Source organism: Delphinapterus leucas, chromosome 17, assembly GCF_059928025.1.
Source record: "Delphinapterus leucas isolate spDelLeu-1000000601 "Yukka" chromosome 17, BTC_Dleu_Yukka2, whole genome shotgun sequence".
Classification (NCBI taxonomy): Eukaryota; Metazoa; Chordata; class Mammalia; order Artiodactyla; family Monodontidae; genus Delphinapterus; species Delphinapterus leucas.
The window spans coordinates 28,856,778-28,883,228 of record NC_143145.1 but is presented as its reverse complement, the minus strand read 5'-3'; the positions used below and the strand labels follow the sequence as shown (position 1 = coordinate 28,883,228).

The 26,451-nt window shown below is 43.2% G+C and overlaps 1 protein-coding gene across 1 annotated transcript in view; it reads right to left on the bottom strand.

The window, feature by feature from the left end:
- Nucleotides 1-26,451, bottom strand: part of SYBU (syntabulin) — a 117,769-nt gene that overhangs the window by 60,304 nt on the left and 31,014 nt on the right. Inside the window, exons 7-11 of the mRNA XM_022584571.3 lie at nt 20,906-21,089; nt 19,271-19,475; nt 15,630-15,922; nt 15,031-15,472; nt 13,084-13,285 (exon numbers count right to left, since the gene is read on the bottom strand). Of these exons, the coding sequence (XP_022440279.2) occupies nt 13,084-13,285; nt 15,031-15,472; nt 15,630-15,922; nt 19,271-19,475; nt 20,906-21,089 (1,326 nt within the window). The remainder of the gene's footprint in view (nt 1-13,083; nt 13,286-15,030; nt 15,473-15,629; nt 15,923-19,270; nt 19,476-20,905; nt 21,090-26,451) is intronic.

Below are 26,451 nucleotides of genomic sequence, written 5' to 3'. Positions count from 1 at the left end.
AACAAACTGGGTGATATTATAGAGACTAGCTGGGTGGGAGGTCGGAAGGTACTTCATTACACAGGTTGTCATGGAAGGTCCTGAAGAGGTAATTTGAATTGAGACCAAAAAAATGAGAAGGAACCAATCCTGGAAAAGGCAGGGAACAGAAAAGTCCAGGAAGAGGGAATAAGGAGTTTGGTGCATTGAGGAAACTGAGAAGAGGCCCAGAAAGCTGAGGGCAGAGAAGAACTGCTGATAAGGATTATAGGCGGGAAACCTACATTAATCTCCAGTGCAATGCAAGCCATCGTGTGCATTAAGCAGGAGATGACCATGACTGGTCTGTGGAGAACACACTGAATTAGTGATGTTATGTCTTGCTAATATTTATTGAGTGCCTACTAAGTACCAGGTATGTTTAGAATACTAAATACTTAACGCGTTTAGTTAACTTAATCTCTTTGAGACAGACACTAATAAGACAGGCATACAAAACCAGCACTAGCGCTTAAGCCACCTCCCTGAGGCCACAGTAAGCCGCGGATATGAGTCCAAAGAGGCTATAACTCCAGAGGCTCCTTCTTAGCCCCTATGCTGTGTGGCCCCTTTAGGAATGAAGGTTTAGAAGCAATAAACCCACGTGGAGACCACTGTCATAGTAGAAATGAGAGATGACAGTGGTTTGGGGTGGTAGTAGTAAAAATTGAGAAAAGGAAATGGATTTGGGATACATTTTGGAAACATAATTGGAAGCATTAAGATATGACAATGAGGGCTTCCCTGGTGGCGCCGTGGTTGAGGGTCCGCCTGCCGATGCAGGGGACACGGGTTCGTGCCCCGGTCCGGGAAGATCCCACATGACGCGGAGCGGCTGGGCCCGTGAGCCATGGCCGCTGGGCCTGCGCGTCCGGAGCCTGTGCTCCGCAACGGGAGAGGCCACAACAGTGAGAGGCCCGCGTACAGCAAATAAAAAAAAAAAAAAAAAAAAAAAAGATATGACAATGAAAAGTAGGAAGGGGTCAAGAATACCTTCTAGGTTCTTTGCTTAAGCAATGGAGAATATGGTGGTCACTTCTGAGTTTGGAGAAAAATGGGTTTATGCGTTTGTGGGGGGGTGAAATTAAGAATTCTGGTTTTGATACGTTAAATCTGAGACACAAATTAACCAGGACACTGGAGATATCAAGTAGGCAGTTGGATATGTGAGCCTAAAGCTCAGAGGAGAGGTCGGGTAGCGAAGCATCACCATCCTACAAGTGAGCCCTTGGGGAGGGCAGGAAAAGAGGGCTGAAGACTGAGGCACCTGAGACTCTCAGAGGGCGGGACCTCAGGAGCCAAGGAGGAAAATCTTTCCTAAGAACGAAGCTTGTTAACCGTGTTCGTGTTGAGTGCTGCTGGGAAATCAAGGAAAATGAGGACAGACAAGAGAACGTCAGATTCGCCAACGTGGTCACTCACGTGCTTGACGAGGGCAAGTTACGGAGATAGGATTTTGGAGTTTTGCTTGTGAAGAAGGAGCAGGGAAATAAGATGGCAGGTGCAAGGTGATGAGGGGTCAAAGGGAACTTAATTTCTCTTAAGGATGTGTAAACGCGAGCGTATGTGTGTGCCGATGGAGGTGAGCTTGTTAAAGTAATTGGAACGAAGCACCTCCACGAAGACATGCAACCCACGTCTATAAAAACCAAGTGGAGAACTGAGAAATTATTTAATGAACGTTTCCCTGGTTTCTTGGAGACAAAATAATCATTTCCCATATAAACATTCCCGGGATTTCTGAGCTATTTTGGAGCCTTGAGTACTCCCATAAAAGTCATTCTGGTGCAGCACTCGGCAGCAAAGGAGCACGTGAAGTGAGGTGAGGAAGGTCCATTTCTTCACAGGACTCGTGCTTTCTCTCAAACAAGGGTCTCTACTTGGTTTTCTACCAAGCGCCAAGTTGTCTGATTTGTACGAGCAACCACAGGAGGAATTTGCAGGGGAAAATATCTTGGTCCAAATAATCAATGTAGTATAATGACACATTATCTAGGAGTTTCGGTGAGGGAGCAGCCGATGCTGAAATTGGGAACCAGTGTGGCTCAGTCACTGCCAGGAGACAGGTGAGCCCCAGCAGGGGGGTGGGGAATTCTTCTGTCTCGCAAGCTTTTATTTCTCTTGCTCTTTCTTTCACAGGGTTATGATCTTTCCAAAACAGGGATGTTACTAATACTTCTGATCTTCCCTCTTCTTAGTAATATGAGTTTATTTGCAGTCTCTAAGCCATACCTTTATAAAGATTTGTTTTTTTTTTTAAGGTTCCTTGTTGGGAGAAGATAGCAGAGAGGGAGAAGGGGAGAGGGAGGAAGGCGAGCTGGAAGGTAGGAAGGAAAGAATAGAGACACAGAGACACACTAAGAAGCTATCTCTTGATCTCTTGAGAACCTTGTAAGAAGGAAACTGCAAACCACTCTTAGGACACCTGAATTACAGTGAGCTCTTTTGCAGCAATGTAAATCCTTTCCCCCTTCCTTCTATTTTTTCTCACATTGAGAATTTGAAGATAGTGCTTGTCAAGATGGAGTAAGTCATAAAAATGGAGAAATGTTAAAGAACATTAAGGAAAAAACAATGCTTATTATACAGTTTGTGTAACTGCTACATGTCAATTTTTTTCTATTTGGAAAAAAAGGATTTCTTTTAGGGAATATATGTGAAGCATGGTATTTACTTCACTTTAAAGAAAAGGTACAAAGAAAGAAAAGAGAGAGAGAAAGAAATACGCTCAGGAACAAGAGAGTTCCAGTGACATTCACAAAATGAAATTCTGAATTTTGAAAGTTAGCCTCAGAGATGAAACATCCATCCACAGAAGAATGGCTGAATAAATGAAGGCCCTCCAAACAGTGGAATACGAGCTGTCATTACAACGAATGGGGGCACTTCTATGGACTGACAAGCAGTGACAGGTACAGGGACTGCCTGGAATACACATTCCTGGAGGTCAGGAGTCCTGTCAGGGTTGTTCATCCCTCTAGTTCAGCTCCTAGGATAGCACCTTGCCCACAACAGGTGTTCAGTAAATATTTACTTAAATAAACAGAAAGGGTCATAGGTCAATACAGCGTGATCTCACTTTGGCAAAAAGCAAAACAAGATAAACCCTATAAATGTGATTACGTCCACTCTGACATATGTGTTTGCACATGGTTATTAGTTTTGAGCTGAAAACATATAATAATTAGCATTAAGGAAAAGATAATCCTCACAAACACCTCAGAATACATAGAAGGGCAGGTTAAGGCCCACAGGGTCTCAAGAATTCTGAGAACTGGGTCAGCGTCTAAGATGAATCCTACCTTCAGGGACTCCCACACTAAAGAGGAGAGAATAAGACGGAGCCAGCCAGGAAAGAGGAGGCGTCCTGTGAAAATTCACACGGAGCAGGGAAAAGTTGAAGGATGGGTTTCTAGGGGATGGGCGTGAGTGCTGGGCAAGCCCCCATCATGGGCACTGGGAAGTTTGGTTTGGGTTCCCTCAAAAGTGGGAGCAGTCAGCCCAACACGACTGGCTTCCTGGAGCCAGAGCAGTGTAACCCGGGCAGCGACTGGAGGGCGGGCACCACGAACGTCCAGCAATGCGCAGAGCAGCTGGGCAGGATCTCAGCTCTGGCAGGCGAGGGGCTGGACTGGGTCTCCAAAGCAGGAGATGCCACAGTCCAAGCCCGACAGCAGCGGAGGTTTAGACTGGTTACTGTGAGCAGACACCAGCAAAACCACCTTACAATACAGGCACGCCCAGCAGCCTCGTGGACCCCAAGTGCATGCATCTCCCCTGGGGTTTCTCAGAGTAAAGTCCACCTGGGCGGTGGGGCGGGGTGGTGGCCAGGGTCAAGTTGAGTCCTGGGAAACGTGGGTATGTGGCTTTGTGCCGAATTCCTTCTTGACTCTAAACTGGGCTGCTGTTATCTAGATGAAGCGGGTGCCATTTACTGAGATGGGAATTCAGGGGGGACGAAGAGGTGAAGACAAAGAATCCACCGTAAGATTTGGTGGAGGGCACTGAGAACTTGGCAGGTGTCACTTCAGTGGAATAGGAGGAAAGCCTGATTAGAGTGGAATAAACAGAGCTCAGGCATCACTTCCTCCAGAAAGCTTTGCTGATACCCAAACCTTCCAGTTCTCCCACCACCAGGCACACAAAACGTGTGCACACCTCACATACTCATATACAGTCATACACATGTATATCACTCATGACATATCCACACACACACACACCAATCACACACACGCATGCACCTCACACACACATCTCACACTTACATATACACACAAAAAACTAAACAAATAAAAAATAAACCGGGCTGCTGTTTTTCTCCTGGCTTCCGAGTACCAACTCTTGAGTGGGGTATTTTCTGATTTTCTTAGCAAGAGAGCTCTCTTCTAGCTACCACAGCACTGGAGGCATGGTCCTGTTATGCAAATGACTCTTTTTGACATTTAGAGACGCTGAACTCCTCTGGACAGGAATGTTTCCTTCACTGAATAAACCTATTACATTGAGTACTGGGTACCGTTCTAGTTGTTTTACTTCCCCAGCAACTAAGTATCCTGCTCTCAATGCATTAAATGAATGAAAATATTTCACTTGTCCTGTTCTCCAAATTATACCTTCTACCAAATTCCAATAAATACTCATTAAGCAACCGCTGTGTGTCAGGTATAGTGCAAGGAACTATAGTGTTCCTGCCTTCATGGAGCTTACAGTCTACCGGAGAGTCAGGTAACTAAATATGAAAATTTCAAACCAGGTCACGCAGTCTGATAGAGGGAGGATAAAGAAGAAGCACCTAACCTATACTGTGAAATGTATCCTTCAGCTACCTACCCTGACCTATGAATAAACTTACCTATATTCACCTCAAGCCTTTCTTTTCTTTCCATATGTGTCTTTCTTGGTCTACCTTGGTCTTATTACAAAGTTATCACTTCTCTACTATTTTTAATCTCTCTCTTTTTTCTTGTCTATTTTCCCTCAGCCTAAAAACTTTATCAAAATGTCTCTGATTTGATAAACACCCTATCTTTACTTTAAATGCAACCCTTGTTTTTATTCTATTTTCTCTTTCCCATCCCTGTTAAGCTTTTTTTTTTTTTTTTTTTTGCGGTACGCGAGCCTCTCACTGTTGTGGCCTCTCCCGTTGTGGAGCACAGGCTCCGGACATGCAGGCTCAGCGGCCATGGCTCACGGCCCAGCCACTCCGCGGCACGTGGGATCCTCCCAGACCGGGGCATGAACCCGTGTCCCCTGCATCGTCAGGCGGACTCCCAACCACTGGGCCACCAGGGAAGCCCCCTGTTAAGCTTTTAAAAAAAGTTGTCTACACCCTATTTTGTACCTCCCATTCACATCTCAGCCTGGTGCAATCTGGATTCCATCCCCACAGTTTTCTGGGACTGTTTCTACCTAAGATCCCTGATAACCTAGTGGTCTCATCCTTGAGCACTTTTACAAACACACCTTACTTACTCTTGCTGCGACCGACACCTGAACCTGTTGGCTGCTTTCTTCTGGGAACGCACTTGTCCTTTGGGATTGGAGACACGGTCACTCCTGGCTCACCTCCTCCCCCTCTATTGCCTGTTCTCAGATGCCTCGGTGTCCTTTTTCTGCGTCCTCTCGTTTTATCTCAGAGTTCTAGCCAGGGTCCTCTAACCTTCTTCCTCCATGTTCTCCCCTTTGGTAATGACAGCCATCCCCCATATTTAGAAAGTTTGCTTTACAAAAAAAAGTTTGCTTTTCACTTTCAGGAAAGACCTACGTTTGCATTGTTTTCGATAACCGAAAGAAATCCGAAGAGAACGTTTGCTTCTATGAAACAACGCAAATATCAAAAATAGCATTCAGCATCTGTTTTGTATCGATCTGTTGTAGAGGTAGCGTGCAGCCCGAGCAGTGAGTGTGGCCGCAGAGCTGGTCCTCCAGGAACTACACGCGGCATCCCAGCATCACGCTGCCAGAGCTTTGAACTGTGCCTGTTGCGTCTGTGCTTTACCTTATTTTGGGCATCCGTTAGCAAGACGTGTCCTAAGATGACTGCTTCTTCACTCTATGCCATTTCTGCTTACAGAAGGTTTCCTAGGATGTTCTACTTTAAGATAGTGGGGAAACCTGTATCACCAAGTCCCTTCACTTCAGCTACCAGCACCTCTGACTTCTCTTCACAGCTCCAGACCTTTATCTCAAATGCAGCAAAGCCTAATCTGAACTCATTCACCAGACTCATCCCTCTCCCCAGTCCTGCTCCTCTCTTTGGGTTCGTCCGGTGGAAATTTAGACACCATTCCACTTGTAATTGGTGATTCAGACACGTATGTTCTGGGGCCAACCCTCACACATATTACTTTATCATTTTTCACTTAGACTGTCACCACAACGGCCTTCAGAACAGGCAGGTTCCTCCCCGTCATTCCCTGTTTCCTCCTATCCACTCTCCAACATGTGATTAGAAAGATTTTTCTAAATTATAAATCTAGTCATAAGCCAGACAACCTTCCCTGCTGAAAACGCTTCACTGGTTCTGAAAGATGTTTAGCAATTGCAAAATGGCAGCCCGTGTGCCATATCCAACTACTTATGCGTGCTATTTGGCCCAGATAGTAAGAGAAAAAAAAGCCGAATTTTAAGAATTCTGAATATTGTTAGAAGGGGCACACACTGTCCAGTTCTAGACTCCAATTCTATTGTCATCTATCCAGGTGGCCTCATTCTTTACGTTTCTGGTCCAGCTCCTGTATAGACCCTGGATCTCAGGGGTCAAGGTTTTCACACAGCAAACAAAGCCATTCCTGACCTGGCCCTGCCCACCTTTCTAATCTTATTTCATGCTTTTAACTCAGGTCTGCTGATGCCAAGGCTTGTGTTTATCTACTACACCACACTAATGAATGCTACTTCTTTGAACCCTTGGGCTTATGAAATGTGAGAGGCCAACGCAGATAATAAATGGAGCAACAAACTCAAATGACAAGGAAGGAGTATGTGTGGAGTGGGTGTGGGTAAGAGGGACCAGACACAAAATCAGTGAGATAAAGTCAGTTGTGTGGGAAACACATCCAAAGATGTGGCATCCCATTTATTTTGGTGTCAGGGTTAAGGCAGTAAAATAATTGATTTTTCCAATCCCTGTGTTTTATTCATCTTTGTAGCCTTAGCCTGATCCTTAGCAGGCACTGAATAGATGCTTACCGGGTAATACATTTTTGTGGACATTTGCAAGAAGCTCAATGTCCTGCTACTCCCAGGCCTCAGTTTCTCTTTTTTCCATCTCTCTCAGTATACCTACTGGGTGTTCAGGGTACATTCATGTTGTACCCAGTACACCTGCTTTCAGTGTACCCCAGATAATCCTAACACCAAAGTAAGTAAATGAAAAAGAATTAAAAGTATGGCTAGGGCTTTCCTGGTGGCGCAGTGGTTGAGAGTCCGCCTGCTGATGCAGGGGACACGGGTTCGTGCCCTGGTCTGGGAAGATCCCACATGCCACAGAGCAGCTGGGCCCGTGAGCCATGGCCGCTAAGCCTGTGCGTCCGGAGCCTGTGCTCCGCAACGGGAGGGGCCACAACAGTAAGAGGCCCACGTACCGCAAAAAAAAAAAAAAAAAAGTATGGCTAGAGATAGTAAATCCAGGGAGAGGATTCCATAGGAAAATAAAGGAAGGAAATGCTTTCTCCTCCCTTTTGCTTTTCTACCACTTGAACACAAGCTAAACCCATTATGTAGACATAAATAATATTATTGCTAAGACTAATGACATAGGAATTGTAAATATAGAGTGAGAAGCTATAATTCCCAGGGAATGTGGAAGCATTTTCCTTGCCTCATGCTATGGGTTTAAACAGCTTGGCTGGCCACCACTTCTGCCATCTTTGATCCTTGTTCATCTTGGGATGCCACTGGGGCATACCCCGCCCATCCCTCACACAAAAGTCTCCAAACACATACAGAACACAAAGCATGAGGCTCAGACTTCAGTAGGCGTAAGAGTCATCCAGAAAGCCTGTAAGATACGGATTCCTGGGCCCTCCCATCCTGAGACAATAGGCTCAGGTGGTGCCAAGTCATCTGCATTTTAAACAAGTTTTCCTGGGGATTCAAAAGCAGACAAACAAAATTTCTCGGAAATTGAGAAACAATGTCATAAACATGAGTATTGTACAACATAAAAGATTTTCACGTTAAGTACCATGATTTGCTCTCAGGCATGGTCCAATTCCAACATGATTATCTTTTACTGTTCCCATTGCTAAGTAATTTTTAAATTAAATGTCAAAAATTTTGCTCTTGTCCCCCTGATTGCAGTTACCACATCCTCAAAGAAACATTGTCTGTGTGCCCTTCATTTGTAACCTATTTCATTGGGTACTTATTTCTGACACTGAGGCAGCTAAGCACTTGAAATATATATTATGCAACAGTGCCTAGGTCCCACGCTCATTAAAATGATACTAAATTCTTAGGGGTTTTGTTTTTTTTCTTCATAGCATGTTGGCAGTCATTCACTTATAGTGTAATTCAGTACTGCAGCTCACTCCAATCAGTTCATCTCAATTCTGATCGTTATGTTCAAAGGCTTACTCTATCCAGATGCCAAGTTTCCTCAACTGGACAAAAGCATAGCAGAAATATTTCTGTTTGGCAAGGCCAGGCAACTTTTTGGAGGCATTATCATGCCGCGGCAGGGCACCAGTCAGGTTATAATTTGCCGTAATTGTTCTTCCCAAAAACAGCAACAATGATTACCTCTAGGTCACTGGCACTCAAAGAAGGATTCCTCCTCGGCCACTGTAACCACCAAAGTACTTTCTGCAAACACCCTACTCAGGATTAGACTGTGAAGAATCTTGGATTCTGTCTTTCAGTTGATTGATCTGGTACATGTTTCTTTTTTTTTTTTTTTTTTTTGGTGGTACGTGGGCCTCTCACTGTTGTGGCCTCTCCCGCTGCGGAGCACAGGCTCCGGACGCGCAGGCTCAGCGGCCATGGCTCACGGGCCCAGCCGCTCTGCGGCATGTGGGATCTTCCCGGACCAGGGCACGAACCCGTGTCCCCTGCATCAGCAGGCGGACTCTCAACCACTGCACCACCAGGGAAGCCCTGGTACATGTTTCTTAATGGGTTAAGTCATAAACTTGACTGTGTATGTGCATGCATATTAGAAACATGGATATAACTCAGGGAAATCACTGGTCTCCCATAAAACCATCAGCGCACTATATGCATCATCTCCCCCACCTGCCATGTTTACAAGGCACCCCAAGGAGAACTAGCCTAAAACCCAGCAATCCATCTGCCTCCTAGTTCTAAGGGGTAATTATTGCCTCATCAGAGCAAAGAGAAATGTATGTCATGCTGCTAACCACGTCAGGTGACTGCTGTATGTGACAGGCTTGCCCAGGTCATTAGCTTTTCTAATAGAGGCTGGAGTTGTGGCACAACGACAAACATGCATAACAATGCACTACCAACAAAAAACAGGGAGAAAAATGCACGGAGGCCTAGATTCAATGGGCCACACCCAGAACACAAATCACAAATAGGGGTTTTATCACTTCTCTGGGCACGTTAAAACAGGAAACATGGGGAGGGGGAGTGAGAGGGAAGGAAGATAGGGTGATTTGATGCCAAAATATTGGTTAAAAAAAAACTGACTAAAAATAAAAGAGAGGACATGAAAGCAGGGTTGTTGTTTTTTTTTCCTATTAACTTACTAGTAACTGTACTTCCTTATGTATTCTTTTTTTTTTTCTAAGAAAGCATTAGTTAACATTCATTAAGAACGTACAATGTTTTCCTTGCCATGCACACAAAATAGGGCCTGGTCTCCAATACAACATAAGCTTAGCTGTGCCCACCTGAGGTCATAGTGACTAAGACCCAGCACAAGTTGTAAGGAATAGACTCTTTTAACAGGAGAATGACGTCCAAGTGCAAAATGACACGTGCTGATGAAATGCACAAAACATATGCATCTCTTCAGAGAAATTCTGCTAATAAGAAGCTATTAAAAGAAAAGCTCTGGGGACACGCCCTCAATGAATTGCAAAAGTCACATACAGCTTCTTCCCTCTGAAATGAGATAGAGACAACATACAAATTAGCACATAGAATATCAAATCATTAAATGTTCCTCTCAAGGCTCCCGTGGGAAGGAAAGGGAGAAGAAGGCAGTGGAGGGAGGGAGGAAAAGCAGGTAAAAACGGACAGGTCACTCTGAAAATAGCGCCCGGGCTTTTAATTTCACAGACCAGTAAAAATTAAAGGAAAAGCATGAGGGTGAGGGTGGAGGACATTTCAACACAGAGTTGTCATTTATTTTGCTGAAGTACAACTCCAACCACTGTTTGGATTTTTCTGTTATAATACAAACGATAGGAAAGCCAGTCTCTCAAAATAAAGGATAGCCCTTTATAATAAGTAAAGTTAACTTTATGTAAACTCAATGCATTATCCTTCTTTTAAAAACTGAATATCTTAGGACATTTGATGCTCTTCACAATTAATACAGCCTTTGATACAGATTTAGGGAAAGACTCCAGTTTGCAGTTTTAAAACTGTAATTTTCAAATTAAATTGCATTGTGTTTGAGTAACATCTTCGTCTCTAATTTCACTATCAGATTGTAAGAACCCCTCTAACTCCTCATGCCCTCTTTCACATTAATGAATGTGATGATTTATAAAGAAAACAAACTAATGCACAACAATCACAGTAAGGTTATGAAGTTACAGCAGCAACAGACATCTCTAAATTATCTGAGTTTCATTCTAGCAGAGGATGGTAGTTTTAAGATTTGCATGTACCTTGGTCTCTGATCTAACTGCCATGATAACCAACATGTATTGCAGCTTCAGTGTTGAAGTGGCTGGACTAAAACCAGCTATTTCCCCCTGCTGGTTGGACGTGTTTTACAGTCTCTACCTCATTGCCTGCAGCTTCAATACTCCCCATAGTACTAAACCCATTTATTTCCCATCCATCAACTGGCCTCCTAAAGCATCATTAACATGCCCCCCAAAGACCTTGCTCCTGTCAATTTTAGTCAGCACAGCACTCAAAAGCCATCATGGGGCTTTACCAGGGCTCTTAGGAAAGGAAAGCAAAGAACGACAAGGCATCAACCCAAACCTTGGGGAATAGCCAAGCAGGAAGATGAGACCCAGGAACAGAGGGAGTCCTATCTGGAGGCAGGATTCAAGGCTAAAGATCGAAAGGTAGGTTTAGAGACACCCATCATTAGGTGCTTCTGCCACTCAATTCTCAACTAGTTAATGGCAGAAGGATCAATATCTACTTTCAATTTTCATGTACAGCATTATGGCCTTGGTGGGAGACAGGTCTCCTGGGAAGGAGGGTTGATCCAGGAAATGGGTCTTGGAAAGAATGATTCATGGCCAAAATTAACAATTTTATTTGTTTGCCAAATATATTTTCTAAGATCTATTTGGGGATTTTTCTTTTGTTTTGACCAACTTTTTCTTTTTTGCTGGTAACACTGCTCACCGTGAAGTCAGTCAGAGAGAGAATGATTATGTGGAGAGAATTTCAGGAATAAATGTGGAATTGAGTTATGTAAACAAAGCCGTGTCAGTGTGAGATGATATTCCCCTGGGTTCATCCACATTCAACCAGAGTGATTCCTGAACTCCAAAATGGAGTGAAAGTAAACAGCATTGCATTCTGCAAATACGACTCTGGGTTTTTGGAATCTTAACTGCTCCAGCAGTTTTCCTTTCTCTTTCTTCCTGGGAGAGTGTCAAGCAAACCATCAGTGGGTTTCCATTTTACACTGGATTCAGCAACATGTTTTAAAATATAATACTTCGATAGAATTTTTTCAAAACCAAGTAGAGAATCTGAAGCCTTGTAGAGAAAAAAATATAAAAATAAGCGGCACAGTATTTCTAATATACAACTTATGCATCGGGTGGAATTATTTTGTGAAAGTATATAATAAATCTAAAGCTACACTTTTAAAATCCCTGAAAATGTAATCACCAATACTAAATACAATGGAATATTGTATCCTGCTAAATTAGGGCATTAATCATAGCACCTTGATTCATATGTCCCTTTTCATGCATGTGTTAACCTTCAAATTACATTTTTCCTAAATAAATTCTAAAAATTATCCTCTGTGAAACATTCTTCATGAATCATAAGACAATCACTCCTTTAAATTTTACCCAAATTCCTAATACTTTTCAAAGAATACAAGTCCTTCTAAGTCATGTGCTTCAATTTGTATAATAGGCTATGTCAACAGGTAAAGGTGGCACCTTCAGGAAGAGATTTATGCCTTTACCAAATATACTCACAACTCTAAGGAAACCTCCTCAAACATGTATCGAAACTGACATATGTTCTTTGTATTAACGAACATCATTTATTAAGCACCTCTACAGGCCAGGACCTGCACTAGGAATATACTTAGGTACGTGGTCTCTCTCAACCTCTCGGCTACTCTACAAGGTAGGTATTATCATCCCATTTTATGGATGTAACAACTGAGGCTTAAGGAGATTAAGCGACTTGCCCAGGGTCACACAGCTTGTAAGGGGTAGAAAGGCCAGGGATTCCGGCCCAGGCCTGTAAGGTTACAAAGCCTGTGCTCTTTCCCTCTAAAATACAAGGTCAGGCTGGTCCTGGGAAATAAACTACCTTGATCCTGACCTCATTCATTAGGAGTTGCTTTATCTTTGAGGATTCCATTAACAGAAGTACACAGGCTTACAAAGATTGCTAGTATAAAATGTAAGCTACTTTTTCCAGATTTAATGGAGGAATACATTTTACAAACAGTCATAGAAGCAAGGAGTTAGATTTCACATAGTAAATTATCAACTAGAATAACATACAAAAACAGGTATGAAATTTCATTAGGTTGAACCATTTGAAAATGCTGTGTTCGTAGGTCAAAACAGCCAAAAAGATGCAAGCTCGTATCATTCATCCTAATAACTAACGTCCAGTCCTAGACTCTAAGGGGCCCTCTCCAGATGCATTTAAAATGCCGGGCAATGTACACACTTCCTGCCTTCATTCCCGCAGGTACTGTACCTGAGCAGAAGCTGTTGCTAATGGTCCTTGCTGAGCGCCCAGAGCTGCTGGGGTTGAACTCTCTGCTCTCTTCCTCCGAGAAGGGAGACTCAGACGCTGGGGACACTTGGTGCTGTTGCCGAGGCAGATGGGGCCGAAGAATCAAACGGGGAATCCGGCTCCGGGAAATCTCCTTCTCGTGATGCTGCACTCTCTGCTCCTTCTCCAAATTGGACATCAGAAATAAAACAAAAGAACATTTGTTGCCCCCTCTGAACTCCAGTCTGCTTCTCAGCTCAGTTTCTAAGAAGCCACATTTCTGAATATTGAATCTTCACAGAGTAGTCCTTGTTTCAGTAGCTAAAATGAACTCCAGAACTCTTCTAGTCAGCTAAGCCTTCTAATTTACTGAAGAGCACACACTCCAGCACGGATGTACTTACACACACACACACACACGCACACACGCACACTTCCAGCCGCTAGCAGAAAGGCTATTCCGTTCTCTCAGGCAGCTCCTAACTCACCTTCTCATTCTGGCTTTTCCTATCACATTTAAGCTTTCCGCTCTCTCAAAGGCTCTTCATAACTCACAGCACACTCTGGTTATTACTTGATTTCCTCCAGACTTCCATTTTGCTTTCCCTGAATTAGCTGTGATACTTTCACTTCTGTTTTCCTGTCTCCTCACAAAGTAGACCCCTATACCTGAAACAAGTCTTTCCTGATAGATCATGCAGCCTGATCTTTCAAATCCCCTCTCTTCCGGCCAGGATTTTAATTATTCATTAATATCCTGGTACACAAGGCTTGTTGCCAACAGAAAAGCAAACAAAAATCCAATACCCAGTAAGATGGCTCCACCTTTTACATCACGTTTAGCTTTTGTTTTCCTTACAGGTCACCCATAGGAAGAGATTTTTCTCTCTCTCTCCTTCAAAACACAGAATTAAATGCGGAGGGCCGTGCCTTCCTTGGCTTTAAAAATGCCTAAAAAGCAGCATTTTAGCAATATTTTTCAATTTTTAAAGTGCTTTCCCAACCATTATCTTGTTTAATCTTTACAACCGAGGCCACAGGGAGGACGCTAATTTGTGTCCCTATTTACAGATGAGGAAACTGAGGCTAAAAGAGCAAAGATGCTTAGCCAAACTGCTGCACATCATCTAGAAGCAGAACGGGCCTGCAGTCTGTCCAGTGCTTTTCGGGGTCACCACCACCCTTCCATATTAAAATGGACTCCTAGGAGGAGCTCTTCGCAAAAAAACCCACTGCTCACTCCAACCTCTGCAATTGAAAAAGGGCTTTGGATTAGGTAACAAACACTATTTGGAAATATGACCTCCTGCTCATTTCCACGCGGCTTACCAGGAAGGGTCGCTGCCAAAGTAAACACCTCTGGGAGGCCCTCACAGTGCAGAATTGAAGGGAAAGCCCCAGCCGCGGGTTAAGTCCCGCGGTCGCTCAGGCATCCACCCTATCCAGGGGAGAAAGCCGCACCCAGCCTCGGGGTTTGTTCTGCACATCAGTCACCCAGCAGGTATCACCCGTCAGCCACTCCGCTCGGCACAAGGCAGACCCTGAACCAATGCTGGAGTCCTTATTTCTCAGTCCCCAATACATCAAATCCTTTTTTATTCACATCACACACAGAGGACATCGACTGAGAGCTAGATCCCAAATCTCCAATTTCAGGGGATGGGATTAACCATTCAGAGTCAGTCTTTTTAATCCTCGGGCCAACCCTCCAAACACAGTATCACCTGCCCATCTCCCAGGTCTCATCACCTGAGCAACTGTCCCCTGCCTTCTCATCGTGCCCACCACCTCCTTGTCCCCGTTTACCACAACTCTAAACGTCACCCCTCCAGCTCTCACCTGACTCCCTTCCCCGCAGTGCACACCACTCCTCTCCCCCCGGCGCTCGCGGACACTGCCATCCGCGCCCGCAAGACGTGCCCTCCTTACCTTGGTCTCCCGAAGGGGTCCCATCTCGCTGCCGCCCGCCGGCTCCTCGCGCCGCCGCTGCCGCCGTCCAGGAAGAGGCACCTGCGGGCACCGGGGCGAGGAGACTGTGCTGAGCCGGCGCGCTCTGCGGCCGCCGGCTGCTGCGGGGCCGACGCGCCGCCACCTCTGCGGCAGCTCGCGCAGGGCCCCGAGGGCACGCCCGGCCGCCCCGCCCCGGACGGACACGTGGTGCCACCGCGGCTCCCGCTCCCCTCCCCCGACCTCCCTCACCTGCCTGCCCCTTGGGAGGCGCCTCGGCGCGCCCCGCCCGCCCGACTTCGCCGCGGGCCCTGCCCACCAATTCCGCGCGCCCCTCCTTGTCTGCCGAGCCCGACCCGGAGAGGGCTTGCGGAGGCTCGGAGCATCTCCAGCAGGGTGACGCCCAACACCCCCTTTTTGGCACCTGGTATCGGGTTCGAAGAGGGTGCACGTCGCAGAGAAGAACCCAGAAAAGCTGTGACATCACTGAGAGCCAAACTGTAGAAAGGGAAAGTTTTTGCCTCGCGGCTGCTCCCTGCCCTCTCGGTTTTAAGTCAACTTACAGCTCCCCACACAATTACCTCGCAGGAGAGAGACGGGGCGGTCCCCCTCCACCCGGACCCCAGCCAAGCGAAAGCTGCACGACTGACACAGCATCTGGGTTCCGGAATCTCAAAGGCTGCGATTCTCCTTGGGGGATTTGCATCCGAAGAGCCTGGCGATGGCAGCGCAGCACCGCAGGGACAGAACGAAGAGGCCAGTTCCCGCGGGCTTGGGAAGCCAGGTTGCTGAGGGCGAGAAAGCCTTTTTCTCCAGCTCTGGCCCACAGACGCCCGGGAATGAGTACCAGGCACGCTGCTTTGGGGACACCGCACTTGAACTCAGAAAACCAGTTCAAGGCAGCACTCCACTACCTTCTAGCGAAGTGCCTATGTGCCTAAAGTTCTTGACCTCCCTGAACTTCAAGTTTATCCTCGTTAAATGAGGGATAATAATAATAATACCTACGTCAAGGATGGCTAGGAGGATTAGATGAGGAAAACAAAAAAAACAGCTATACCCAGCTGATTCAAGAGAACTTTCCAAAGGGCAGTCAAATCACGTCCAGCTCTTCTGGTCAATATTTGCTGAATCCTCTTACGTGACAGACAGAAAAAGCATTTGAGGCAGACAGATTTGTTCAAAATAGCTCAAAAACCTGTTCAGCTGAGGACGTGGAATAGGGATCATCCTTCGTCTGGGTCATGGGCCTTGATTTATTACACTTATTACTGTAGTTTCATCTGATGATGCAACTCTACATGTATAATAATTTAGACGCCCTTTATTTCAGAATTGGAGAATATTCTAAGTAGCAGTGTGGATGGGGAACAGCCCGATCGTTACACCCAGTGTTCTACACGGAAGGACTGTGATCCTTGAAAATGGTATCTGAACCTCCACCATCTCATTTGTCTGCCCTCCGAAAAGCACTTTTCTGAGTCCTCAACTTTCAAATCTAGGAATGTACAGCGTGAGTCTAGAGAGAGCCTGAAATCAGAGGATTAGTGAAAGCAGTTTGCCTCCTCTATACCCATAAAGAAGCTTTATTCCATACATGTTCATGTCTTTTCAATCTACTTAGATTTGCTAAGTGAAGTTGATAATCTTACGATTCTTTATTTTGTGGGAAGAGCTTATTAATTCATACTTGTATACCTACAGCTGTCTCAGATATGGACTTCAGGAAAGTGATGTTCCAGGATGATTCCTACAGTCTATTATTTCCAAAATTATGAGCCTGAGGACATATTCTGTGAGATAGGCTCGAACTGTTAACGTCAAACTGTTAAGGTACTTCTGAGGTCCCTCCTGAGAATTAAATCTGGGGGCCTAACAGCAGAAAACACCCTCCACGAAGGTGTCCAAGTCAGAACCTCAGAGTCATTCTTGACTTCTTCTCCTTCATGTGGCCCCGCATAGCAGAAAGCGTGAATGATCTCCACCCTACCCTAGAAATAGTGTCTTGAATCGGATTACTTCTGGCCTCTGTTTGACTGCATTTTCTTCACTTAGAGCCTAAACCGCAAACATCCTGGATTATTGCAAGAGCGGTCTAACTAAGGTTCTCTTGCTTCCAATCTTGCCTCTTATTCCTCTCTCGCCAGTTTTGCTATTTTTCCACGAGGCCAAATCGAGCCGTTCTTCTTCATTAAAACTCATTAATGATTTCTCGGTTGTCCTCCAAGTAATATTCAAACTCCTTAACGTGGCACAAATGCCTTTCATGATCTGGCTTTGTGTATCTCTCCCATCTCATTTCTTGACACTGCTCTCCTCTGGATCCTCCCTCCCTCACCACCCCTATCCACCCCTAATCCATCGCCCCTGCCACTCCCCCTCCACATACAAATGGATACCCCTTGAACTGTAGCAATTGAAGTTCTCAGGAGGTACCGTGCTCTCTTTTTCCTCTAGATGGTTGCACACTCTGGTCCCTTTGTCTAGAGCGTTTCTTGCACCTCACCCACCCATCCCCCTCAACTCCTAAAGATACATTAAGTTTCATTTTAGAAACAGCTTCTTCCAGGAAACGTCCCCTGATCCCCCAAGAAGATCAGTCCTTACATACTTCCAGGACACCTGTATTTAATTCACCCCAGGAGAGCTGTTATGATCTTCTATCAGAATCCCCTGCTTATTTGTCTGTCTTCACCAGGGATGTAGGCAGTGCCTAGTACAGGTCCTGACACAGTAGACACTCAATATATAACAGTCAAATGAATGAATGCATGAATGAGTGAATTTTCTAACCCCCTATGGGGCCCATCAGTACAGGATAAAGAACATAGACACAACTTCTGTTTAGAAAATGACTCAGATAAAGCTGCCTCCAATATTTCTTTGTATTTGATGATGGGGTGTGTGCCTTAAAAAAATCCAACATGTGTTAAGTGAAAGCCTTTACTGCAGAAATGCAGGCAGTGAGAGGCAATGCTGTAGCCCTGTTGTCACCATAGCAACCTGCTGAGGGAAAGGCTGATGATTTAGTGTTCAAACGCCTTTTAGCTCTGTACTTTTGGAACCCAAGCCTGTTTTTTATGCTGTTCTAAAAGGCAAGTTTTACAAATGCTAATATCTATCTTGCCTTTAATTTCATTCAAGTGTTTCTTACGTCATTAAGTGTCTTATAACGTTTGCATTATACCATCAAAGAGATATAATCTAATACAGTATATTATAGTCATCTTTTATCTGCTTTAAAATATTCTCTGGTTTTGTAATTTTGTGGTTTTTCCTCTAGAAATGAATGTAATGCTGATTTTTTTAGAAAATAAATAATTCAGAAGGCTGGAACCCTTCAAGATTATAAATAATATCCCTGCCCAGACCTGGGAAGAACAGGGGAGATAGGGTATTGTAGGCTGCGAGAAAAGGGATGTATTTATATAATTATGGCCCCAAATTTGGGATAAATTATTTGATTCTTTGCCTATGTGAAATTTGTAATTAAGCGATTCGTACCTTTTGTTTGCACACAACTTTATATTTTCAGAGCCCTTTCACATGTATAATCTTATTTGAGCCTCACAAAAATCCGGTGAGGCATATGTTGTCAATCCCTGAAACCAGATAAGTCATAAAGGACAGGTTTTTCTTGATAGGAACCCCCCAGACTGCAAACTTCACAGAAAAGACAATACAAAGGCACTGCCGAAGAGAAAAGGTCTGCACCATTTAACCAAGATACCTCCCCGTCTCCCGTGTCCACTCCTCCTCTCAGCTCACCTGCGTCTGCTGGGGTCTCTCGCAGACTCAGTCAGGGCTGACAAAGCCCCAGCTCCTAATCCTATCAGCCGTGCAAGCCAGTGCTACCGTCTGTCTCAGTCACCCGATGGTGGGTTATCCTCACGGCAACGAGGAGCAGCTGACGTGCCTTACAACACGTCATGAAGAAAAGAAACTGCATTCTGGGGCATCCTGGGATTTTTTTTTGTGGTGGGGTGGAGACCCGTATTTTTCTTACCAGGGAGAGAGCTGCCCGTTTTCCCGTAAGAGCGTGTGTGAGTGATCTACTCTCCTCTCATTGTATGTGTTGTTGTTGTTACTATATGGTTAAGGGATTTTGATGTTGTAAAACTGTAATGGGTAGAATTCTGCAGGATCACTCCCTGAAAAGGGGGTCCAGAGAGTACCTGAGGCAGACAGGAGAGTGGGTAACTGAGGCAAGGCTGGCTCAAACCTTTGTTGGTCCAGGTGAGGAGGTAGAGGTTAGGGGTTGGGGTCTCTGAAGGATGGTAAGGATATAGTCTTCTGCTTGCCTAATGGGGAGCGGACACGAGGTAATCCTCCCCAAAGCCGTCTGCTGTTTGTGGCCTTTTGTCCATTTGTGAGAATAGGGGAAGAGATTAGCCAAAGACACAGGTATGGTGACTGTATTGAGCAAACTGGGGAAACATGGATGGACAAGTCGGTGTTTACTCCTTGGGACAGTAGATTGGAATGATTAAAATCAAGATGCTCTGGAAAGTATGAGTGTAAAGGTTGTCATCCAGATAGGAGAAACCAAGCCTTGACATTTATCTAATGAGATGATTCAAATGATGGGACAAGACAGGGAGATGTGTGGATCTACAGACTTACAGAAAAGGCAAAGGAAGTTAGTTATCTGTAAGGTCAACATAGGAAGGCCTAAATCCAGAGGCTGAATTCTGGACCTGAGAGAAAATCACCTTCCTTTCCCAGGAGACCAAGGGACCAGACGGTATGAGAAGGACAGGGCCTTTGAAAGCTACCTGAGCCCAGCAGGGTAGCTAGCCTCCTAGAGGGATAAGGAGTGAAGGCTGAGATTCTCCTCAGACTTGGCAGGGGTAGAACAGGTATCTCAGGTTAGAGGCTCTGAGGGATTCATTCAGCATCCCATAGTCTAGGCTCAGAAAAAAATTTATAATCTGGGTTCTCAGGAAGCACATCTGTGGCTAGATTTGAGTTACATAAGGATAAAAGAATCTGTTCTCCATTATATGATTTATTTCCATGAATTTGCACTTCTTTTCCCTTCAATTTTCTAGTAAAAATGTTTTCAAATTTTTAACAATAATTCTGCCTTTATTTTTGCTAAAAGATTGGGGTGGAAAGGAGGATTTTGAGATTGTCTACTGGAAGGACAAGAGCAGTATTGCAAAATGGGGCAGAGCGCCCCTAGGGGCCAACTGCTATGATGGCAGCTACAGAAGCCCAGGGGAAACCTGGAAGCACCAGACAGCTGCACTGCTGGTGGCGGGTGGAGGTATTACCTCTGCAGTTGTGGAGCTCAGGAGACTTGTTTCTGCTTTATTTACACCTCCTAGGCCATTCCTATGAACCATTTTCCTTTATTACCAGAAATCTTGTGACCTACTGATTAAACTCAGCCCTTGCTATGTAATTGTAGCTCCTCTCAAATCCACAGCAGAAAAATCTGTACGAAGATAAATCCAGAATTTGGGAATCTGGCTTATGTTGTTTCATCTGCCCATGTGTCCCTTCTAGTTATTTCTAGAATGCTGTTTCATCAAAGAGAAAAAATGCTTTAAAAAAAGGTAACTTTAATATTTTCTTTTTAAAGGTACTAAAACCACATCGTCAAAATTTTGGCAATTAAAAGAAAAATATTACTCATCATCTCATTGCCCTAACATCAATTATCCATATTCCTTCTGTTAGCATTTTCGTGTACTTACTTTCAGGCTTATCTACTGTGCATCAAAATAGCACTATTAAAATGAGAATACGATTCGAAGTAACATATGGCATTTTAGGCCTTTGATGCCATCTCATCTGGCTGTTTCTGGATGGCTAGCACACATACCCACTGTTCTCCCATGAAGTTAGTCACCTTCTGTTTGTCTTCTGATTGCGCACTAATCTGAGATACGAGGCTCTCAGCTCGCTGACCAACAGCTCGGGCTGCTGCTGGAAGCTCAGAGCACAAGGATGGCTTCCCAGGTCTCTGGTGTCAACTGCACTGGCCAAAAGTTTCAGGAAGAGCTGCCGGTGGGGGAGAATTAGCAAATTCCAGACTGGAGAAATGACCTCAATTCAGAAGTTGGTACAAAAACAACCGTGTCCCTTTCTATTCAAAATCCCAGCGTCTGGCTTGCCATAATGTGATGTTAATTCAAGGGAGAGCAGGAAAGTGAGATGACGTTCTCAAAGTTTGCCAAGAGATCTGTGGTGGAAAAATGTAGTTTAATAAAGGACGTGGATTCTCAAGTCCTGAAGGCCCAGATTTGACTCCTTTGCCTCTTTCTGACTGCGTGACCTTAGAAAAGTTGTTTAGCCCCTCTAGGACTCAGCAGGTGATAAGTACATGTTAGTTAAAAAAAAGAAGGAAGGGAGGAGGGAAGGAAAGAAGAAAGGTCAGGTCTCACCAGTTAATGTCTCTGGGCAAATGAACTTCTCTGATCCTCATTTTCTCACATATAAAATGGGCCTAATAACAGTAATCAGTTCATACTACTGTTGTTAAGATCAGACAAGAATACATGCAAAGTCTATCATTTATGTCTGGCACATGGTTGGAGCTTAACAGATATCCTCTCTCCCTCAGGACCAAACCATTCCAACCACTACTGTTGCTACCTGCTTGCTTGTTTTCCATTCTCCTCATCCTAAAGATTTTTATTTTAACGGTCATTAAAGGGAAACAATAAATTTTCCCCAGATGACTTATGATATAATGTGAGAAATGATTTCTCATTAGAAAAGAAGTTGACAGAACTTTTCTTCCCAAAGGTAGATGGAAAAGGTTACAGTAGATGGCATGAAAAATGGCCAGATACCTATCATTCATTCATTCATACATTCGTTCATCCATCGATATTGTTTTGTTCCTATTCTGAGTCAGACACTGGCTTAGACACTGGTTCGAGAGCCTTCAAAAATGAACAGTGTTTCCTGTCCTCAAGTATCTCACAGTCTAATTAATAGAGATATGGGTATGGCCATCAAATGTTACACTATTCATTGTGTTAACGTCATGACTTGCCAGCATCCGAATTAGACTGGAGTTTGAGATTTCCAGGGGTGAGTTTTGAGATAAATTTTGAGGGATGAAAAGATACTATTATAATTTTGGCTCCTTCAGAATCCCTTTCTCTTGATCTCTCCTCTCTTCTTCTTTCCGCTCCCTTCCCCTCCCTCACCTTGTCCTCCTTCCCCCTCCACCTTATTTCCACTTTGAGAGACTTCTGCTGCCCTAATTGTTAATTAGCTCTATTATTAAAAAATTCAAGAACACCATGTTATACTGCCACCTGTTGGCTCATTAGTAAATTTCTCTTCTGACAGGTAGTTTCTTTGGTTTGCAACAAAGTTTTCAGAACAGACCTTAGTAGTGCCTTTATTGAAACTTTCAGCACTTTCAGAAAACTTTCATAGTTTAAGGTTACACAGAACTGAACACCAATGAATAGCATCAATATTCAGTGGGTATAGGATAATGCGCATGTGCTTTGTGGTCTGAAAAGACAATAGTCCAAAGCTCCTTTCTTCTTTTGACCTGCCAAGCCACTGTAGACAAGCAAGATAAGTCATATGCAGTCATATGGTAAAGTCATATTCAGATAGTCCCTACCTTATATATTCCAAGGTGTATTTTTGAAATTAATAGACTTTATTATTATTTTTTTTTGGAGCAGTTTTAGGTTTACAGAAAAACTAAGCAGAAGGTACAGAGTTCCCATATACCCCTTCATTAAGGTCTACTTTTTTTACTTTTTATCTTTGGGCACCATCCATTCCCTGTCTACCTGATTGATTTAAGTATGATTATATATGATTATACTCTACTTCTAAAGAAGGTTCGAGCAAGTGCCTGTCAAACGGATCTATACACCTCAGTCTTCCCCTGCCCTGCCCATACCCCTGACCCATCTCATCTGGTTTACCTCCGAGGTCTTCTAGATCTCCATGGTTGACTAAACACCAAGACTTATGGATCCTTCTTGGATAGCCTTAAAAGCATGACCTCTCCTCTGGCCTGAAACTGAGCATGAGGAAACCACACAACCCTGAAAATGAATGACATGGCTAGCACTGGCCTTCTAACTGCAGTGGGGTCTCAGGGCTGCCTGCAATCATTTTATGCTCCCTAGTTAACATAAATTCTCTCCTATTCTTTATAGGGTCTATTTGACACCTTCTTTATATTTCAAACCTACCAGCCTACCACCTCATCTCAGGCTGTGCAGATGCCCTTCTCTCCTGACTGACTGACAAAATAGAAGCTATTAAGAGAATTCTCTCAGTCTCCTGCCTCCAAACCTATAAATTCACCTACCTCCATCCCATCCTTTCCATATCCGGTCCTGTAGAATGGAAGTTGTCCCTCTTCTGTACAAGGGTAGTTCCTTTATCTGGGCTTTGGATCCCACTCTTTTCCACCTCTTAAGCAAAGTTATCCCATCAGTTAGTCCTTCCAACTCCCCAGGTTTCTACTTCCTTATCTGAAAAACGGAATAATCACAGTACCTACCTGTGAGCATCAAAGGAGTTACTAAGCATGAAGAACTTGGAAGAGTGCCTAGTATATACCGAGCATTTAGTGAGTGTTAGCTGTTATTATTAGCTATTATACTTTTTTCGGATAACTTTAACCTACTTTTCTATCAGACACTTCACATCAGCATTTAAACATGCTGAAACCTTTCCCAAGGAAATAAGTTACTCTCTGAACTCTTGTACCTTTCTAGTACTACCCAGTTGTACCTTTCTAGTACTACCCAGTTGCTTCTCCCCATTCCTCCATACAGGAGTCTGTATTCCTGGGTCTCACATTCCCTGCCCCTTCACCCAACCCACTCCACTCATGCACCTGTACCCACCATTCTACCAAACAGCTCTTGCCCAAAGTAAAAATTACTTCCATGTGGTTAAATCTAATGGCTAGTTTTTATCTTAACCTTGATCTCTCATCAGTCTTTGGCATAGATAAACACTCCCACATTTTTGAAACCAAATTTCCTTCTGTAACACAGCCCTCCTGTGTTTTCCCACTGACCCAGTATCCTTTTAGGCCATTTCTTAAATGTTGGTGTTCCTCAGCCTAGCCCTGACCTTCTTATGTTTTCATCCTACCTTCCCTCCCTGGGTAACATCTTTCTTTTCAATTGTTTCAATTACTGTTTATACACAGATCTTCCATAAATTCTATAAATCTTTATTCCATAACTATCCCGTAATCCAACTGGATATCTCAGGGTCCAAAACTCACTATATTCCAATTGAATTCATCATACTTCCTCTAAAAGCTGATCTTTTTTCCTGTGTTCCTTAAGTTAATAAATGCCATCCTCGTGCGGACTCAGGAAGCTGGGTGACACTGTCAACTCTTCTCTCTCTGTCACCTTTACAGCAAATTGGAACCTAACTCATACCTGTTCTACCTCTTAATTATCTTTAAAATGTGTTCATTTTTCTACCATTTCTTGCTGCCTGGATTTCTAACCCTGCGCACAGACTTGTCCCTTTGGTACATTTTTAAACCATAGCCAGAATGATGTCTTTAAAGTGCAAATCTGATCATCCCCTACCTTGGCCCCAGCTGAAACCCTTCTATGCTCACTATCGCCCTCAAGATAAAGTTCATACGCTAACTTATGGCTTACAAGATCTCGCATGATCTAATCGTTGCATTCTAACTTTGACTTTCACCAATGGTTTTCCTTCTGTTTACAACACTTCCCAATCTCAAACCTCTACCTCCCACCACCACCATCCTGTTCCTATTGCCCTCCAGATGTATTCACTGGAAAATCTGATTTGTTAGAGGCATGCAATTTACTCCAGCCTTGAGTGTGAAATAGAAGAGAATGATTTCTGGTCTTGAAATGCTTTCTGCTGGAACTATATGGGTGTATAGTATTATGGCAAGATAAAGCCATATTAAAGATATGGTAAACATAGAAGCTGTGTTAGCTTTTGGGTTTGTTATATGAATTGAAGAGCAATTCAAAAGAATTTTTTAGTGATCAAGTGAAATAATGAGTTCCAAACTGTTATAATTTGAATAGCTTCTGCCATAGAAAATACATTTCATCTTATTTATTATAAAATATTAGGCTTAGCTTCATTATTTTAATGAACTCACTTCTCTTAGGTGAGAATTCAAAGAATTCTCTTTGCAAATGCACTCCCATGATTCTTTCTTATAGTTTTTCCTCTTGTTTTCCCCTACCACTTATTTGACTTTTATTATTAAAACAGAAAACAATTCTAGATTAGGATCTATTTTTTTAAAAAGACAGTGGTGTTTGTATTTTTAAATATTCATATGGTTGCATTGCTATATTTTTATTGTTATAATAAACTCAGTAAAATGCAACCTTTTCAAATAAATATAAGATTTTAGCAGATCTATTTTGAAACTCGGCAAGATTTTTAATATAATCGTTACTTGGGAAGAGAATATTAGAAAACTCCACATTACAAACGCTTTTAAAATACACTTGAGAGCTGCCGATTTCCTAATGCTTCAGTTACTAAATATAGAAGTGTGAATTTGTTAAGACCAGTGTGCTTACGTCTCCCATGGTAAACAACTGGGTTTTTTTTTTGTATATAAATTACTATTTTTTTCCTGCCTGTGCTGATGTCAGTATTTCTCTCCACAGAGTTCTAAATTCAGAAGTATTTCCATAGAAAAGGACTATATTGAAATATTGCAAATGGAGAATAAACATAGACCTAAGAACCTTCTAGCTTTCATTTTTGGCCTTTAATTATGCAATAATGGATATCTGAAAAATATTGTTTTAAAATAAGAAAATTATTCATCACTAGATACAATGGAACCAAAGCAAATAATAATTAGGCAGTTTCTGTAATTTCACCTAAGAATTGCCTTACAGAGTTATACTTTTACAGCTGTAAATCCTATCCTGTGAATTCCACACGTTTTATAAATAAGTGATTTTATTTATTCAACAAATATTCACTGAGCCTTTCTTGGCTATGTACCAAGAACTCCAGTAAATATTAGGAGAAATTTAAATAGTTTGCCTTGGTAGCAGTAATAGGTATGATTTTTAATTTCATTTTGTGCCCTTGCACGGGGTCCTAAGTAGGGTTTAGACTGTTATATGGCCATGGAGAATAAAGGTAGAACGAAGAACTCCACCCAAATATTTAAGCCATGCTGCATCCTTTTGGGCAACCTTTAAATAACAAAATAAAATATGATGATTTTAACACAGGATAATGACATGATCTGTTTAATATTAATACTTCAATTTCTATTTTTAACCTATATTTTAAGAAAGCAAGAATGAAAATACAGAAAAATAACCATGACAAAAGAATGCTACTTATTAATATATGACATATGCTGTATTTTTTTCTTTATAATTAAGAAATACGGTCAAGTGAAAATCAAGCAAGTCT